Source organism: Marmota marmota, unplaced genomic scaffold (genome assembly GCF_001458135.2).
Source record: "Marmota marmota marmota unplaced genomic scaffold, marMar, whole genome shotgun sequence".
Classification (NCBI taxonomy): Eukaryota; Metazoa; Chordata; class Mammalia; order Rodentia; family Sciuridae; genus Marmota; species Marmota marmota.
Window position 1 is genome coordinate 692902 of NW_025999999.1, and position 20630 is coordinate 713531.

General features: G+C 36.4%; 1 protein-coding gene across 1 annotated transcript in view; it reads left to right on the top strand.

Moving 5' to 3' along the window:
• The window catches only part of LOC107149729 (cytochrome P450 2C18-like), a 36178-nt gene that overhangs the window by 10855 nt on the left and 4693 nt on the right, over positions 1-20630 (top strand). The window contains exons 4-7 of the mRNA XM_015494547.2: positions 2288-2448; positions 4878-5054; positions 11609-11750; positions 17680-17867. Coding sequence (XP_015350033.1) covers positions 2288-2448; positions 4878-5054; positions 11609-11750; positions 17680-17867 — 668 coding nt within the window. The remainder of the gene's footprint in view (positions 1-2287; positions 2449-4877; positions 5055-11608; positions 11751-17679; positions 17868-20630) is intronic.

Sequence of the window (20630 nt, forward strand, 5' to 3'; positions counted from 1 at the left end):
GCTCTGCCCCTCCTCCAATTGGGGCAATATGCCTACCACGCCGGCAGGCCACTGGGCCTGTTCTGCCGGTCGGTAGCAGGTCTGCCTACCTTGCAGGCTCGAGCGGCAGCTCTGTCCCTCTGCGGGCCGCTAGGCTTGTTCTGTCGGTGGTCGCAGTTCTGCCTACTTTGCAGGCGCAGACAGCGGCACTGCCCCTCTGCAGGCCTCTGGGGCTGTTCTGCCAGTGGGTCGCAGGTCCGCCTACCTTGCAGGCGTGGGGGGGTGGGCGGCTCTACCCTTCCTCAGGCCACTGGGCCTGTTCTGTCTGTCGGTTGCAGGTCTGGCCTGTTCTGATGGTGGTCACAGTTCCGTCTACCTTGCAGGCGCGGGGGGAGGGGGCGGCTCTGCCTCTCAGCAGGCCGCTGCTCCTCTTCTGCCGGTGGGTCGCCGGCCCGCCTACCTTGCAGGAGTGATTGGAAGCTCTGTCCCTCCGCGGGCCACTGGGCCTTTTCTGTTGGTGGTCACAGTTCCTCCTACCTGGCAGGCGCGGGGGGTGGGGGGCGGCTCTGCCCCTCAGCAGGCCGCTGGGCCTGCTCTGTGGGTGGTCACAGTTCTGTCTACCTTGCCGGCGCAGGGGGAGGGGGCGGCTCTGCCTCTCAGCAGGCCGCTGCTCCTCTTCTGCTGGTGGGTCGCAGGCAGCTGTTCATCTTTTAAAAAAATTATTATTATTATTATTATTTTGTTCTACATAATAGTAGAACCCATTTTGTTATGATTATACAAGCATGGAATATGTCTTATTCTGATTAGGACCCCAGTCTTGTGGATGTACATGATGGTGAGTGTCACTGTGGTGCATTCATATATGTATATAGGAAAGTTATGCCAGATTCAGTCCACCGTCTTTCCTTTTCTTATCCCTGTCCTTCCCTTCATTCCCCTTTATCTAATCTACTGAACTTCTATCTCCAGCCGCTATTGTGGGTTAGCTTTTACACATCAGAGGACATTTAACCTTTGGTTTTTTAGGATTGGTTTATTTCACTTAGTATGATAGTCTCCAGACCCATTCATTTACAGGCAAATATCACAAGGTCATTCTTCTCTCTGGTTAAGTAATACTCCATTATGTTTATATACCACAATTTCTTTATCCATTCATCTGTTAAAGGGCACCGAGGTTGGCTCCATAGCTTACCAATAGTGAATTGTGCTACTATAAACAATGATGTGGCTGTATCACTGTCGTATGCTAATTTTAAGGAGTGGGATAACTGGGTCAAATGGTGGTTCCATTCCTAGTTTTTTGAGAAATCTCTATACTGCTTTACAGAGAAGTTGCACCAATTTGCAGTCTCACCAATAATGTATAAGTGTATTCTTTTCCCCACAGCCTTGCCAACATTTATTGTTACTTATATTCTTGATAATTGCCATTCTGGTTGGAGTGAGATGAAATCTCAGTGTAGCTTTTGTTTTTTAATAATACCTTTATTTTATTTATTTTTTTTTATGTGGTGCTGAGGATCGAACCCAGTGCCTTACAAGTGCTAGGCAAGTGCTCTACCACTGAGTCATAAACCCAGCCCCCGCAGTGTAGTTTTAATTTGCATTTCTCTAGTTGTTGAGCTAAAGACAGTTAAGCAAAATGGAAATAAAATTATGGAAAATAACACTAGTTAAAAAAAAATGGGTTTCCAGGTTGCTGTTTTCTTCCTTTCTATATAACTATCTATAAGTTTTCTAGAGAGATGTGATTTACGCTGATAACTTGAATTATTAGGTATTTTAAAAATACATTTTACATTTTTTTCTTTTGCCTTCCAAAGTAATTGTTAGTGAATGTTTGGGGCTATGATGTATGTGTGTAATCCCAGTTTTGGGATGCCGAGGCAGGAGGATCACAAGTTTGAGGCCAGCCTCAGCAATTTAGCTAGGCTCTAAGCAACTTATTGAGAACCTGTCTCAAAATAAAAATTAAAAAGGGCTAAGGATGTGGCTTAGCACCCCTGGGTTCAATCCCCAGTACCAAAAAGAAAATTGTCACTTGGGTTAGAATTATGTAAACAAAGGTAGTGATGCCAACAGAATATTAGGTAATTATTATGAAATAAGCTAGGACAGAAAGATAAATTCAGATTTAGAGGAAAGAGATGTGTTGATTTTAAGTATGCTGAAGTTTTTGCTGATAGGGAATTTCTAGGTAGATGCTTAGATTTTCTAAACTTATCTTTATCTGTTATGAAAGATGAAGTATCGAATGTATATACATGCATATTAATGATTTTTCATGTTTCCAATTCTTTAGGCTCACCCTGTGATCCCACTTTTATACTGGGCTGTGCTCCCTGCAATGTGATCTGCTCCATTATTTTCCAGAAACGTTTTGATTATAAAGATCAGAATTTTCTTAACTTGATGGAAAAATTCAATGAAAACCTCAGACTTTTAAGCTCCCCATGGATCCAGGTGAGATCTTTTTGAGAAACCATGTATGCTCTTTTCTCTGAGCAGTCCACAATTCCAGAACTGAGCTATGAAGTGAATGTTTGAAAACTGGATATTTTGTATACTCTGATTTGGCAGTCCTTGAACTTACACTTCCCTTTCTCTTTAGGGTTTAAAATTTTTTTTTTTGCTGTTGTTTTTCTTTTCTTTTTCGTTGTTGTTATTTACTTTTTGTGTTCTATAGCTGTTGGTATTTAGTGACTTTCTAAATATTTTTAAAAAATATCTGTTCTTTGTCATGTGTTATCTCTGAAGTCTCTAATTCTTGAGTTCAGTTAGTTTTTGGTCCTGGAAATTGAATCCAGAGCTTTATGCCAAGTGGTCTACCACTGAGCTACTTCCTTGGATCTTGAAAAATTTTTTGTTTTGTGACGGGGTCTTATTAAATTAGAATCCTCTGCCTTAGTCCCCTGATGAGCTGACGTTATAGGCTTGCACCATCATGGTAGGCTAGTTTTGATAGAGATTCCTTGGCTGTGAGGAGGAGAAGGAGAAGAAGAGAGAGAAAGGAGGAGAAGGAGGAAGACAAGAATTAGAGATAGATAAGGGGAGTAAGGGGAAAAATATAAAGAGGAGGGGAGAGAGAGAGAGAAAGAGGAGGGGATGAAAAGAAGTGAAGAAAGAAAAAGGAAAGAAATAAAGGGAGAGAGGGAGGAACTCCCTCCAGATTGGCTCTATGCTGGGCACTCCTTGTAATAGCCTGCACTTGCTTTTAAGCAGGCTAGAGGTCAGCAGAGGTTAAAAACTTAAGTCTTTTCTTAGCCTGTGTCTTGCCCTGGGCCTATTTGTAATTTGTTTGAATTTATCAGAATGTGTGGGCGCTCTCAAATGTCCTAATTTTTCAAAGAACCGTCTCCCTAACTTTCCTTCCTAGGCTGTTGTGCCTTCACTGTACTCTTTTGCCATGGCTGGCTCAGGGTTGCTTAGTGGCATTATAAAATAATTTTTTTCCAGATGGGGCATTATGAGATTTTTGATATTGTCATTGCTTTTCTGCCCAAGTGAGTTCTGACTCAGATGAAGCAGATACACAGGCTTTACTTCTGTCTTTCAGGTAGTCCTCGATAGGTTACAAGAGAAAAACACAATCTCTGTTCCTCTGGAACCAAGAACCAAGGTCCCTCACTGGGAACAGGGCTGCCCACTTTAAGGCCACTGCCAAGCCCGGGAGGGAGGTGGGAAGAACAGAAGCAATGCCACAAAGCTGAGTTTTTAGGTCTTTTTTTTTTCCCATTTGGTTTACCCTTTGTAAACATATGACTGTCTTCCAGAGTTCTGATAAAATTGATTCTGCAGCTTTTCCAAGATATAGAATTTTTTTTTGGTGGTGCCTACTGTGAAGTAAATGTTTAGACACCACAGTTCTGTCCAGATCTTAGTATCATGGTATGAACCTCTCAAAAAGGTAGACAGCCCTTCATTTTTACAAAGACGACAAATGCCTGAATCTTGGGGTAGAATTCAAGCCAGTGGCTAGTGGTTTTCCCATCAAACCTCTGTTTCTAGGCAGCACTTTGGTGACTGCCCCAAAGCATGTCCAGGCACACAGTGGACGTCCAGGGCTCTTGTTGAAAAGTTTCCATGACCCACAGGCTGGTCTGCCAGTCAACACTAAGGAGCTCTTCATGACATTACTTGGCAGCAATATTGTAATTTAGAATATCAAGGATGGAGAATGTTGGGACACAGCTGCTGCCAGGATCCTCTGAATAGTGAGTGTGTTTGAGGCTTCAGCTGGTATCCTAGTTGAGAAAGTGACCAGGGTCAAGATCCCAGAATGATTGGTTTTGGGTGTGAATGAACCATAAGCAAACATCACACTATTACCCTGTGTTGAGCTACTGTGCTCTAAACTCTGCCTAAAAGATAATATCATGATTTTATAGGAGTCATTTAACCATTCTTGTGTACAAGTGCTTGTCTATAAAATGCAGTGCTGGTTTTCATGGTATCTTTGCACCCCTCCCAGTTACAAAATCGTAATTCTGTTCCTGAGGCTTATTGCTGGTGGAAGGAATAGCAGGGAGTGGCTGTGTGCTCTGTATCAGGTTGTCCAAACGTCCTTAACCTCTGTGCTCATGTGTTACATGTGAATCATAGCAATTCACGGCATTCTATATTTCAAGGTTGTAAGTGACATAAAGATGCCCTAATGCTGTAAAAAATGTATCAGGATGGGACATTCTTCTCATGTTTGATGACGTGGTCAGTTTATTCCCATCTTCCTGTCAGCATGAAGGACTTCTTCATTCGTGCAATCACATGCTGCTCAAGTTGGAGACCATTTTTTGTTCACTCCAGTTTTTAACCTGGGCTTAAGTTGGATTATTATATTTGCCTATGTCTTCATTACATGGTTTTAACTTAATAAATGTCATTTAATTTTTAAGGTCTACAATATTTTCCCTGCTCTCATGGATTATCTCCCAGGGAGTCAGAACACAATTATTAAAAATTTTGATTATATAAGAAGTTATGTTTTGGAGAAAATAAAAGAGCACCAAGAATCTTTGGATGTCAACAATCCTCGGGACTTCATTGATTGCTTCCTGATCAAAATGAAAGAGGTAGAATGTTATTTGCTTGCATTTTGTGGTTCATTGATAATATCTTTTACTTATTGGGGATGTAACTGGTCAGGCAAGAAATACTTGATAAGCACTTAAGTACCTAGTGTGTACATACATGGATCTGGACTAAGCATCGTGGAAGATTTAAAACGGAATTGTTTAACATTTATAGTACATAGGCACTGTTTTTAAGCTCTAATAATCTCTTTGAGTAAAGAGAGGAAAGTTCACCTCAGGTAAGATGCAAATTCAAACCTATAGAAAATACAAAATATCAAGCCATAAAATAAAAGTTGACACAGATACATCACACATCATATGGGAGAATAAAAAGGAAGGGTTTAACCTAGGTGGGAGTTTTAGCCAACTTTTTCATCATTGTGACCAAAAGACCTGACAAGAACAATTTCAAAGGAGAAAAAGTTTATTAGGGACTCATGGTTTTAGAGGTCTCAGTTCATACAGTCAACTCCATTTCTCTGGGTCTAAGGTGAGGCAGAACATCATGGGAAGAGTGTGGAGGGAAAAGCAGCTCAGGATAGGGCCACCAGAAAGCAGAGAGAGAATTCCACTCACTAGGGACAAAATATAAACCCCAAAGACACACCCCCAGTGACCTTCTCTAGCCACATCCTACCTGCCTACAGTTACCACTTAGTTAATCCACATTAGTGGATTAAGTCTTTGATTAGGTTACACTTCTTATCACCTAATCATTTCACCTCTGAATGTCCTTGCATTTTCTCCCATATGATCTTTTTGGGGACACCACATATCCAAACCGTAATGTTGGACTTCCTACATTTCCAGAGGTTTAATATAGATCTTTTAAGTATTTGCAGTGAGAAACATGGGACGGAATTTTAGATGGATAGTGATGTAGTGAGAATTCAGATGTGTGTGGTGGCAGAGATAGAGGAGAGAATGCTACTGGAAATGAATCTGAACAGATAATGAGGGGAAGATATTTGTTAAATACTCTGCAAACCTGATTGTTGGCATGAAGAGTTTTTATTTGGTCAGGTATGTACGGGCCAGAATAACAATGTTATGCAAGGAAAATTATTCTGGGAGTTCTGTAGAATGGTCTATATGGTGACAGTTGAGCTTATAGATTAGCTATGAGATTTTTTTCATTTCTTTACACTTTGGATTAATAAATGTCTGGATTATAGAAATGCAGATTCTGAAATTCAAGTTATCCACCTTATAATATTCTCAGAGATTTATAGATTTTTATTTTAGTGGAGTAGATGGGAGCCAAATAATAGGAACTGTGTGGGAAATTTCAGTATCAGGACAGTTATGCCATTTGATAAGTTTAACCAAGTAGGAAAAGACTGGGATAGTGAACTTGAATGGTGGTAGGGTCAGTTTGGAAACCGAGAAGTACATAAGCACACTTGTATAGGTACAAAGTTCTATTTACTGGAAGAGGAAAAATGTAGAAGAATCTGGAAAGAACCAACTTTAGAGAATAAATCTATCGTTTGTGTCCACTATTATTTGACTCCACCACTTTGTAACACTTTGAAAAAAGTAAGTCAGTGGGCAGTGGGCTAAGGTGGCAAGGAATCAAAGTGTGACTTTTATAAAATTTTCTACAGAGTTGTTTATGAATTTGAGTTTGGCCTGTTGTAGATGAAGTGAAAAAGAGGGAATAGTTCAAAGAAAAATGGTGAAGAGAAGAAGGAAATCACTTTGACTCTCTGTCTTGTCTGTTTCTAGGGCATGATCATCATGCAGGGTCTAATTAATTTGAAAATCTCATTAAAAGTATGGACATCTTACCAAAAACATGGACCTACATGAGTTCTTTATATTTGATACACATTGAGAGGGATTTTCTTGATGCTATTGAGCCTCACCATTAAGCTCAGATTATAGTGAACTCTAAGGTCTCTTGTACTTCAGTCACCAAAGGCTGTTGCCTCAATACTGTATTTAAAACTGTGTTGTTCCTTGGAGCTCAGTATAGTATTAAAAATACAGGTTATTTTATTTTTTGTTGATACTTTTATTAGCTATCATTTACATACTATCTCTGTATAGATTTTAAGTATAGTTTAATACTCTTACTATTTTCAGAGAGTTATGGAACCTCAACTAGAATCAGTTTCAGAACATGTTCATCACCTAGAAAACAAACCCTAGTCTCCTTCATTGCTCCCAAGCCTTCAGATTTAGGCAATAGTGGTCTACTTTCTGTCTTTATAGATTTGTTCTTCTGTACATTTCATATGAATGGAACTACATGGTGTATGGTCTTTTGTGACTGGCTTTGTTCACTTTTGTCATAAACCTTTCAAGGTTCATTGATGTAGCATGTATCAGTACCTCATCCCTTTATATGATAGAAAAATATTTCAGTGTCTTGATATATTACATTTAATGTTTTCATTCATCGGTTGTTGGACATTTAAATTGTTTCCATTCTTTGTCTATTATGAATAATACTAGGAATCTTTGTGTATAAGGTATTGGTTATACATGTTTTCATTTTTCTAGGGATTCCACATCACAGTGGAATTGCTCGCTGATATTGCATCTCTATGTTTAGCATTTTAGATGCAGGGACCTAAATGTAAGAGCTAAAAATATGAAAACCTAGAAGAAAACATAGGCATGAAATTGGCTCCACCATTTTAAAATCTCTCTGCAGTGTATGAGTGCTCCAGTTTTCCTGCTTTCTCACCAAGGTGTCTATCTTTTTTATTCCAGCCATCCTAGAGGGTGTGAAGTGTTCTTTCACTGTGTGTGTTGTGTGTGTGTGTTGGTGTTTGGTACCAGGAATTGAACCCAGAGGTGCTTTACCACTGAGCTACATCCCTTTCTCTTTTAATTTTATTTTTTTTTCATTTTGAGACAGGGTCTTGTTAAGTTGGCTTGGGCCTGTGTATACTAGATACAAGTTCCTTATACTGATATAAAGATCGAAGATATTTTCTCCCATTTTGTGTATCACATTTTCAATTTCTTTAAAATGTCTTTTGAAATAGAAAAGTTTTCTTTTTGTGTGAAATTCCATTTTGATTGCTTGTAACTTTTGGGTCATAACTAAGAAACAATTACCTAAACCAAAGTCATGAAGGTTCACTCTAAGTTCTCTTTTGAGGGTTTTATAATTTTAACTATTACCTTCATGTACATGATTCACTTTTAGTTAAATTTTCATTGTGTGAGGTAAGGTTCCAATTTCATTCTTTTGCATGTGGATATCCAGTCATCCCAACATCTTTTGTTGAAAGTATTATTTCCACATTGAATGATCTTGGAACATTTGTTGAAAATCAATTGACTATATATGAGGGTTTGTTTTGGGGCTCTTAATTTTATTCCATTGATCTATGTATCTTTCTTTCTGCTAATATCACATAATTTTAATTAATGGAGTTTTTAATTTTGAAATCAGGAACTGTAATGACTCCAGTTCTGTTCTTTTCTAATTTTGTTTTGGCTCTTAAGGATTTAGGTCATGTGAAGTTCCATAAAAAATTTAGGATAATCTTATCAACTCCTGCAAAGAAGCTTGTAGGGATTTTGATATGGATCCCTTTAAATATTTAGACCAATTTGAGGAGTAATGTCATCTTAACAATACTAAGGATTTTAGTAGATGTACATGAGATATCTTTCTATTTATTTAGGTTTTCTTTAATTTTTTCCACAATGTTTTATGTAAGCTAGCTGATTTCAATTACTAGTCTAGTAGTGTAATTTGTACATAACCACAGATTCTTTAAATTCATTTGAACTGATGCAAATATGAGTATTGGTTTATAAGTGTTGTACTCTTTCCTAACCTTACTGTAATTTTGAGATGACAATCTTAGAAAGTGTGTGAAGTTGATGTTACCAATAGGGATGATTGATTACGTTTGCTTACCAAGTATTCCTGTTGAGGAGTATCTATTTTAGTTGGGTTGATTACATAATATTAAGCATGCCACAGGTCACTTCAGAATTATAGGAACCTTATTAAATTAATGCTGATCTGGAGCACTGGGTAGGAATGTTAAATTGGGTGGTGTTTGTTAAAGACACACTCTGAGGTCAGTATTTCAGATTGCTTCATGTTATCAATTTTCTCCTCCTCCTCCAACTTCCCCTTAGAACTGCTTTTGGTGTGTCCCATAAGTCATGATATATTGTTTCCATTATCAGTTATTGCAGGACATATTTTTTTTTTTTTTTAGAGAATTTTTCAACGTTTATTTTTCAGTTCTCGGCGGACACAACATCTTTGTTGGTATGTGGTGCTGAGGATCGAACCCGGGCCACACGCATGCCAGGCGAGCGCGCTACCGCCTGAGCCACATCCCCAGCCCCTGCAGGACATATTTTAGTTTTCCTAATAATTTTTCTTTAACTCAATAGTTGTTCTGGAATATCTTGTCTAATTTCCATGCATTTGTGATTTCTAGCCTTGATTCCTCTCATTATTGATATTTAGATTCATACCTTTGTGGTCTGAAGAGATAATTTGATAAAGTTTCAGTCTTTTTAATTTTGTTAAGACTAGTTTTGTGGCCTAATCCATGATCTACCTGGGAGAATGTTCCATGTGCACTTGAGAAGGTTGAGCATACCACTGTTGGATAGAATGCTTTTTATGTCTATTAAGTCCATCTGGTCTAAAGTGTAGTCCAATATATTTATACTGAATTTTTGTCTGTATTATCTATCTGTTGTTAAAAGTGGGATACTCCTATTTTGGTGTTGTAATCTATGCATTCCCTCAGATCTCTTAATGTTTAGTTTAAATGTTTACATGCTCCAATGTTGGATGCATATATATTTATAATTGTCATATCTTCTTGATGAATTAGTCAATTTATCACTTCATAATGACCTTCTTTGTCTCTTTTTAGTGTTTGACCCAGTGTTTTGTCTGGTGTAGATGTAGTTATCCCTGCTGTCTTTTGGTTTTCATTTGTATTGAATGTCTTTTTCAATCCCTTCACTTTCAGCCGGAGTGTTCTTGAAGGTGAAGTAGAGTCTTATCTATGTATCATGTAGTTGGGTCTTTTTTTTTTTTCAGAAATGTTGTTAGTTTTTTTTCTTCTTTTTAATATCTTTGTTTTATTTATTTATTTATTTTAAAAAATGTGGTGCTGAGGATTGAACCCAGTGCTCAACCACTGAGGTACAAGCTCAGCCCCTTGGGTCTTATTTATTAATGTACTCTCCGCACCGTGAAATTGGGATCAGGTGTTTATCTTTAACTCTCTCTCTACTAATCTAGGGGGAGGATCCACAAATGCCTGCACTCAAATTCCAATCATTCTCTCTGATCCTGGGCAGATAGCTGCTGGAAGTGGGCTTACTATATATCCTTCTCTTTGTTTTCTGTGATTTAAGGACACAACTGTTTTCTGTGATTTAAGGACACAACCAGAGCTAGTTGATTAAGGAAGTGGTTCCTTAGGTGAAAACTATAGAAATTGTGATGCTCAGTGCATAGACAAGCCCCTTCCAGTGCAAATGGGTCGACTTGTTTTTATTATGGGGAGAGGGGGCATCATGAGGGAAGACTAAGGAAGTACCAAGCTCTTCTCAGGCTGTCAGAAATCTACTTGTTGGGTTGGTTAGCTCCCTGATGCAGGCTAATTAGAAGCTCAGCTGTGAGTAGCAGCAGTTGGCAGGGTATGCTAGCACATCTCTTCCAGATAGGAACTTTGACTTTTATGCCCTATCTGCCTCAATTATTGGGTATAAATCCCCTGGGAATGCTTGTGCTCCTATATAAAACCACTTCCCCACCCCCCTGTGGTCTAGAGAGACTCCTATATGCCTAATTCTTCCACTCCCAGAGTTAGTAAATTTTGAGTAAACTGGGAGGAACCTTTGAATTAGGGTGTTATGATGTGGTCCAAACCTGCCTCTTCACTGGGTGTTGGGGATTTCATCCCAGATTCTGTGGTACAGTGTTTGGAGTGGGATCATGCATAAGTATACAAGAGTTTTTCCTACTTGTTAGATGTAGACATTTTCGCTTCACTTGATTCTAAATTTATCTCACAGGTAGTTGATATAGAAATAGATGTTTACTTAGTGCATGCATGTGTAAGGGGAGAGTCAGGAGCCTTTTATTCTGCCACATTGCAGAATTGCAAACTCTTTTTTTTTCTGGCTTATAACATTTTTTTTTCAAGATTTGGCTCTAACATAAACATTTCTATGAATTAAAATTGTGTGTGTATACCAACAGGAGAAAACCAAGTTTAACAAGGGCTTCACAAAATAGTGTATTTATTTCACATATAAGGAGTCTCATGCTGTTTATCTAGAACTAGTGCACTAGCCCTGAAGCATTATGGACACAGGTACTTGTCATTTTTCATTACTACATTTTGTACATGAGCTACCTTCTCCTCCTCCTCCTTTGTGGTGCTACATTCACTGCTAAACTATGTGATTATTACAATTTTAATACTAAATTCTGTATTGTTGAAGTTTTCTCTTCTTTAGAAAAACCTGAGTTATTTGGTTTCACTATAATAAATATGATGGAAAGTTGTCAAATAATGAAATAATCATGTAATTCCCAGGGAAAGGACAATCAACAGACTGAATTTACCATTGAAAACTTGTTAAACACTGTAACTGATGTGTTTGGAGCGGGAACGGAGACAACAAGCACCACTATGAGATATGGACTTTTGCTCCTGCTGAAGCATACAGAGATCACAGGTATGACCACATACAGCAAGCAGGGTGAATTTCAGAAAGATGTGAAAACACTGATAGTGTCCTCCATCTTGGGTCTCTGAGAAGCTCCAGTATTAAAATTTCTGTGCCACTAGCTATAATTTGTGCAAATATAATGAAGGTATAAAAATAAGATAATTGGGGCTGGAGTTGTGGCTCAGTGGTAAAGTGCTCGTCTAGCACGTGTGAGGCCCTGGGTTCAATCCTCAGCACCACATAAAAATAAACAAATAAAATGAGGGTATTGTGTTCAATTACAATTAAAAAATAAATATTAAAAAAGAAAAAAAAGATAATTTTTCAAAATAGGTGAGCAGAAGCAAAGGAATAGAGCTTGAGGTATTAGTGAGAAAGTAATCCGTGGAAAGAAAGTACTCTGGGTAAAGCATCTAGTACAAGCATAATGGACTGGAATAAGCTTATATATTGTTTTTCTGAGTAACAGACCACCCCCCTTTTTTTTTTTAATTTTTGGTACCAGGAATTGAACACAGGGGCATTTTGAGACAGGGTCTCACTAGGTTGATCGTAGCCTTGCTTAGTTGCTGAGGCTGGCTTCAAACCTGTCATATTCCTCCCTTAGACTCCCAAGCTGCTGGAATCATGGACATGCACCACCATGCCTGGCAACAGACTGCTTTCAATGGTGTCTTAGCCCATATTTTTTTTTGTCTATAACAAAATACCTGAAGCTGAGTACTTTATAGAGAAAAGAGGTTTATTAGTTGCCATTCTGGAGGTTTGAGACCATGACATTGACATCTGCTCAGCTCTAGTGAGGGTCTCATGGTGGATGGCATTAGAGTTGTGTGAACACATATGAGGGTGATAAGTGGCCCATGCAGAAGGGAGATTCAGGGTAAGAAGTAGACTTTCTTCTAACAACCCATTCTCTTGGAAGGTAATTTACTCTGTGAGGCCACTTAACACCTTCTTAGGGTAGAACTCCTGTGTCCTAATTACCTCCCATTAGGCCCCAGCTCTTAAAGGTTTCACTTTGTCTCATTGCTACATTGGGGACCAAGCTTCTAGCACATGACACTTCAGGAGAAACACTGAAACCCTATCAAAACCATAGTAGTATATTCTTAAAGAGCTTTCCTTATTCTGAAAACAAAGTATTCTAATGCTGGTGCAGGGAAGACAGAAATTTATTTAAGCACAGTAGATATTCTAGAAATATGATGAGACAGCCTGAGAATATTTATAGTCTTGGAATTATTTTAAAAGGTTAGATTTATAAGAAAGGTATTTCCTATTGAGGGAGAAGATGTGCCCAAGGAATTTTATTATTCTAGAATTCTGAGTGCAGAAAAAATATATTTGTCAAGGTAAGAATTTTTCTTGGGTCAATACTTTTTTTCTTTTAAAAATACTTACCATTTAAAAAAATGATTTGCCTTTAAAAGACTCTGGTTCTGCATAGTAGATTAGCCACACCCTTTACATTTTTCTGGGATAGATGATGACAAATTAATTACAAATGAAAATTACTCCTGTTGAAATTAGAGAAGTACAGGAAATAGCTAACAAGTCTTTAGGAAACTTTAGAGACCCAAAGAGCAGATGGCAAGTGACAATGTTTTGGTAGGACACTGCAGTTATAACCTTAATTCACAAGAAGATTCACCGTGTACGCAGGCTAATTTTGTCCCTGCAATTCCCCATAGAGCTCAGTATTTGGAAGAGCCAAGTGGCAAAGAAAGTAGAGGGAGAATGAAGCAGGAAACAGGAGGCTCTTCCCCTGGTTCCTTCCTCATCTTTCTTTATTAGTGATTTTATTTCCCACCCCCCGGAGCTAAGGAAGGCTAACTCTCTAAAGGAAATGGAATCTTAGAGGTTCAGCACTCAGGGACACAGAAAAAGGCAGAGAAAGAATGAGGTGCAGTCTGAAAAGAAGGGCTAAAAAAGAATTCACTCAAATTCCAAGGTCCTTAGCTCTGTCTTCATTATGCTTCTGAAATTCAGCAGCCAGATATAAACTCCAGAGAATGAGTAGTGCCAGAGGAAAGACCTCTATTTTTTTTTTTTTTTGCCAACTATAAAGAAAATGTTCACTGAATGTCCAGAAAAAGGAATGTAATGAAAATATCCACCCATGGAATTTCAGAACACTACACTTAAGGGAGAAATTACCAATACTTTCAGAGATAAATCAAGTAATTATATAAAGATTAAGAATCAGAATGGCATTAAAATTCTCACAAGCAGCTCTCAGCTTGTGTACTCATAGACAAAGGATAGCTTCAGATTTACAAGTTGACGAAAAAATTTACTCTCCAGTCTTCTTTTACTCTGATGATTATTTTCTTTGCTGTGCAGAAGTTTTTATTTTGATATCATCTCATTTGTCTATTTTTGCTTTTGTTTTCTGTTCCTTTGTGGTCTTGTCCAAAAAATCCTTGCCAATTCTGATGTTCTAAAACATTTCCCTTATATTTTCTTCTAGTAATTTCATAGTTTCGGGTCTTATATTTAAGTCTTTAATCCATTTTGAGTTGAATTTTGTAAACAATGAGAGATACAGGTCTAGTTTCAGTCTGAGGCATGTGGATAACCAATTTTTACTTATTGAGAAGACTGCCTTTTTTCCAATGATTGTTTTTAGCACTTTTGTGAAAAATCAGTTGACTGTAGAGGAATGAGTTTACTTCTAAGATGTTTATTCCATTTATTGGTCTCTGTGTCTGTTTTCATGCCAATACCACACTATTTGGTTTCTTCAGTCATGTAGCATATTTTGAATTTGGGCAGTGTAATGCTTCCTGTTTTTGCTTAAGATGACTTTGGCATCAGGCGCTGGTAATCCCAGAAGCTTGGGAGGCTGAGACAGGAAGATTGTGAGTTCAACACCAGCTTCAGCAAAAGTGAGGCTTGAAGCAACTCAGTGAGATCCTGTCTCTAAATAAAACACAAAATGGGGCTGAGGATGTGGCTTGCTGGTTGAGTGCCCCTGAGTTTAATCTCCAGTACCCTCTCCCTCCCCAAAAAGATGATTTTGGCTATTCAGGGTGTTTGTGTGTATGAATGTTTGCATTCAAATTTTAGGCTTGTTTTTTCTAGTTTCTATGAAGAACACCACTGGTGTTTTCATAGAGACTGCACTAAACCTGTAGATTGCTTTGGGTATATGACATTTAAAAATATTGATTCTTCTAATCCATGAACACAGAATGTCTTTCCATTTTTTTGTGTGTACTTTTCAATTATTTTCATCAATGTCTTATAGTTTTTATTGTATGGATCTTTTACCTTTTTGGTTAAATTTATTCCTAGATATTTTGTTTAATTTTTTGAAGCTATTGTAAGTGGGATTTCTTTCTTGCTTTTTATTTCAGATAATTTACTATTGGCATATAGCAGCACTACTGATTTTTGTGTTTTGTATTCTACAGTCTTGTTTAATTCATTATTTTCTAACTTTTTTTTTGTGTGTAGAATCTTTGGTTTTTCTGTGTGTGAGATCATTTTATCTGCAAACAGTGATAATTAGAAAATTAGAATTCCCATTTCCAACTTGGAGGACATTTTTTTCTTTCTCTTGCTTGAATGATCTGGCTAGGACTTTTAGTACTATGTTGAAAAGTGACAAGTAGATATTCTTGTCTTGTGCCAGATCTTAGAAACATTCAGCTTTTCCTCATTCAGTGTCATGCAGTATAATTGAGATGATCATATGGTTTTAGTTCTTTGTTATGCTGATATTTTGTTTCATATTATTGATTTGCAAATACTGAATCATATTTGCTTCTCTGAATCCCACTTGATCATGGTGAATAATCTTTTAAACATGCCTTTGGATTCTGTTTGATAGTATGTTGTTGAGGATTTTCATATCTTTGTTCATCAAGAATATTAACGTGTATTTTTTTTTTTTATGTACCCTTGTCTGATTTTGGTATTAGGGTAATGCTAGCCTTGTAAAAGATGCTTGGAGAAATTCTCTCCTCTTCAATGTTTGGGAACAAATTAAGAATTATTGAACATCTTTAAGTGTTTGGTAGAATTAGCAGTGAAATCATCTGATCCTGGGTTTCTCTTTGATGGGGAACTTTTTAATTGTGGATTCAATCTGGTTACTTTTATTGGTCTGCTTAGGTTTTCTATTTCTTCAAGATTCAATGTTGGTAAGATATATATGTCCAGTAATTTGTCCAATTGTTTTTTTTTTTTTTTAGTTTGCCAAATTTGTTGTGGATAGTTATTCATAATAATCTCTAATTATTTTTTTATATATCTGTGGTGTCAGTTGTAATGTCTCCCTTTTCATCTTTGTTTTTATTTATTCGTGTCTTTGTTCTGTTTTTGTTAGACTATCTCAGAGTTTTTCAACTTTTTCTTTTTGAAGAATTAGCTTTTTGTTTCATTGATCCTTGTCATTTTTTTAGTCTCTATTTATTTCTGCTCTGATCTTTATTCTTTCTTTCCTTTTCCTAATTTTGTTTGTTCTTGTTTTTCTAGTTCCTTGAGATGCAATAGTAGGCTGTTTATTTGAGATTTTTTCTGATTTAAAAATAATTTATTGGTTCATAATAATTATACATAATAGTGAGTTTCATCATGCCGTATGTGTGTGAACACAATGTAATTTGATCAATATTATTCCCCAGTGTCTTTCCTTTCCTTTTCTCCCTCTTTTCCTGACTTGCTTGCTCTACTCTATTGATATCCCATTATTATTATTATTATTATTATTATTATTATTGTGGGATTTGAACCCAGAGGCACTTTACCACTGAGCTATATCCCCACTCCATTTTATTTTTGAGACAGGGTCTTGTTAAGTTACTGAAGCTGGCTTTGAACTTATGATCCTCCTGCCTCATTCTCTAGAGTTGCTGGGATTACAGGTGTGCACCTTGAGTCCAGTGTCCCTTCTATTTCTTTCTGCTTGATTAATGTAGGTATTGGTTGCTATAAATATTTCATTTGTTTAAAGAAATTTTATTTCTCTTTGATTTTACCCTTGACCCATTGGTTGTTCAAAGTAAGTTATTTAATTTCCATTTATTTATATAATTTTGAAAGTTTTGAGTACTATGAACTGAAATGCATTCTGCTGTCATGTATAACAAATTAGAACAAATTAATAAAATAACTAATAAAAAATCAGAAAAATATGCTAGTAAAAAAAAACTCTACATGTGCTCTCCAGTTCGCTTCACATTTAAAATTCTTGATGTCCCATTTTATGTCTTTCTATGTTTTTATTTTCTCACAAAGATACTAGAGGTTATACTTTATCCAAATATCTGAAATCAAGTGAACTAAAGTAACAGGCTCTAGGAATCAGGATAACTCATATACAAAGATGGGAGTGTGCTAGGCCCCAGGTCGAGGGAGTAGCCACTTCAGGATGGACAAGGTGATACTATAGGTGGGAAGGGAGTCAGTTTAATTTGATGCATTTTGCTCAGAATGTTTGTATTTATTGTATTAATTTGATATGAAGTTAATTCTTTTTTATTATTTTATTTTTTATTTATTTATTCATTTAAGAAAATTTTTATATGGTGCTAAGATTTGAACCCAGTACCTCACTCATGCTAGGCAAGCACTCTGCCACTGAGCTACAGCCCTAGCCCATGAAATTAATTCTTATTTTGTGTTTTTTTTTCCTGCAAGGACAGTAATTTCTTTAGTTCATAATGTGCTAAATATTTATATAATTCAAGTTTTTTAATCATTTCTATTTTTATTGCTATCTTATATGCTATTGTGAATGTGTTTACAGATTTGTCTTAATGCCTACATTGGAAGAGAGTTGTGTGTACCTGTAAAAGCAAATCTAGATATACTTATGGCTTTATAATACTGTTGGCACACCATTATGCTTCCTGTAGTCCTGAAATGTTATGACAAATATGCCATTTTTTTCCTTTTCCTTCAGTTCTTAATTTTGTCTTATCAGCTAAAGTCCAAGAAGAGATTGACCATGTGATTGGCAGAGATCGCAGCCCTTGCATGCAGGACAGGAGCCGCATGCCCTACACAGAGGCTGTGTTACATGAGATCCAGAGATACATTGATCTCATCCCCACCAGTCTGCCCCATGCAGTGACCTGTGATGTTAAATTTAGAAACTACTTCATCCCCAAGGTGAGCTTGTCTCTTACACTGTGCTTCAATGCTCTTGAAGTTCCCAATTTTAGAGTATGTTTCTGATCCTTTATCAACACTAGATGAGGCAAGTGCAAAACTCATATGTGTGGCAGCAATTAAACTGATGTTTTCAGTTTGGGTTTATAAAGTTATATAACAAGTCTTGATTTGTGTCTTACAAACTTTTTCTGTTAATTTTTTTGGCTGCACTTAGGTGTTCACATTTTAAAATATGTATCAAAAGTATGAGTTTGTTGGGCTGGGATTGTGGCTCAGCGGTAGAGCGCTCGCCTAGCACGGGTGGGACCCAGGTTTGATTCTCAGCACCACATAAAAATAAAGGCATTGTGTTGTGTCCATCTACAAAAAAAAAAAAAAAAAAAAAAAAAAAAAAAAAAAAAAAGATTCTCTCTCTCTCTCTAAAAAAAAAGTATGAGTTTGTTGATTTCCCAAAACGTGTTTGCTTATTTACAAGTGACATTAAATCTATAAATATGTTTGGAAAGCATGTTTTGATGTGTTGAATCTTTCAGTTCATGCATATAATTATGCTCCCAATTCATTTAGGCTTTCTTTAATTTTCTCAATATTGTTTTGTTTTCAATGCAGTGGCTTTCCTATCTTCCTTTGTCCCAAAATAAATGATATTTTTGATGTTAATGTGACTTGTATACTTTTAAAAATACCTTCTTTATTCTTTGTTTCTGGTATATGGAGATAAAATTTACATGTGAGGACTTTACATCTAGAAACCTTGCTAAATTCACTTATCATTGCTAACAATTTGTAGATTGATTTATAATTTTTGTGTATAGGATTCTGTGATCTGGTTAATATTTGTTTTATTTGCCCTATTCTTTTACTTTTATGCCTTCTTTTTAATCAAAATGCATGTACAATTTGATCAAATATATTCTCTATATCTGTCAATATTGCCATATATTTGGTCTGCCTGTACATACAGAATAACTATGTAGGTGTTTGTGTTTGTATGTATTTAAAAAATTCATATACCCACAGCTCAGTTTGAATTGCTAAGTTTTGCTCAGAGTGTTTGTATTTATATTTATAATTAGTCTCCAATATTTTTTTTCTCAAATTTTCTTTTTCAAATTTTTGGCATCAGGATAGTGATGTCTTTGCAAAATAAGGTAGGTAATATTCCCTGCTGTGGCTACATTCATTTGTCTTTACTTCATTATCTGTACTTTTTTGTGTTCATTTGCTTTACAGTGACAAATAAGTTTTGTTTTGGTGTCAATTATTACATTTGAACAAATGCAGAATCTTAGATGAGGTTTATTTGTTCATAAAGTACTTGTCTCTCCTCCACTCGGCAGATGAATTCTTCCCTTCTTGCAGAATATAATATGAAAAATTGACTGTAGCCATTAGCTAACCTTTCTGATCATGTAGGGTGTATTCCAGGAATGTAAGGATGGTTTAATATATAATCAATAAATGTAATACATCATATCAACAAAATGAAGGACAAAAAACCCATATGATTTTCTCAATAGGTACAGAAAAGCCTTTGATAAAATTCAACATCCCCTTATGATCAAAAGCCCTCAATAAATTAGATAAAGAATGAATGTACATCAGCATAATAGAGGCTAAATATGATAGAACCACAACAACATCATATTGAATGGGGAAGAGCTGAAATCATGTCCCATAAGATCAGGATGCCTGCTTTTGCTATTCTTAGTCAACATAGCTGAGAGCAAGTCAGCAAGAGAAAGGCATCCAAATAATAAGAAAATAAGAGGTCAAATTATCCTCTGTTTGCAGATATGATTTTATATAGAGAAAAATCTGAAACTCTCCAGTTAGATCTGACAAATTCAGTAAAGTTGCAGGATAAAAATCAACATACAAAAGTCATATACATATGTGATATATTATATCGCATACATGTGCATTTATATATATGTGCACCTATTTTTAGGTGAATTATGTGTATAAAAAACTGGACTGATTTCTAAACTGTATGAACCTTTCACAAAAGAAGTTTTGATAGTGGAATTATGTCAAACTAAAAAGCTTCTCTTCAGCCAAGGAAATGATTTAACAGAGTGGGGAAATGAACAGTTGAGAAAGTATTTTAAAACTATTTGTTCAATAAGGGATTAATATTCAGAATATGAACTTGTGATCCTCCTGCCTCAAATCTCCTAAGTTGCTGGGATTACAGTCTGGCTCTTATTGCTGTATCTTAAGTTTGCTCCTTTTTATTATGAATGGGATTCCATAAGGAGTATCAAACATTGGTTATTGGTTTGAAGTTCACTAATTGATGGACATTTGGTATATTTCCAGTTTTTAACTACTTGACTACAGGTGGTATGCACATTTGCATGCAGGTTCTTATGTGGACATGTTTTCCTTTCTACTGGAGAATACCTAGGAATGGGAATTTTTGCTTACGTGGTTACTTTAGGCCAAACCACCAAATGGTCTTGTGATGTGGCTGTGCTGTTTTAAATCTCCCTTCCAGGTATCCCACATCCCTTGTCGTTGTTAGTCTTTTTGTATTTTGGCCACTGCAGTGGTACCACATTTTTGTTTTCCCTTCTATTTTCTTCATAAATAATGTTGGCTTCTTCTTATATGTTGATTGGCCATTCATATATCTTCTTTGTTAATGTGTCTGTTCAAATTATATGCCTATTTTTTATTGGGTTGTTTATATTCCTATTTTTAAGTTTTTTAAAAAAATTAAAACTCATTATGGTAGATAAGTTTTGCAAATATTTA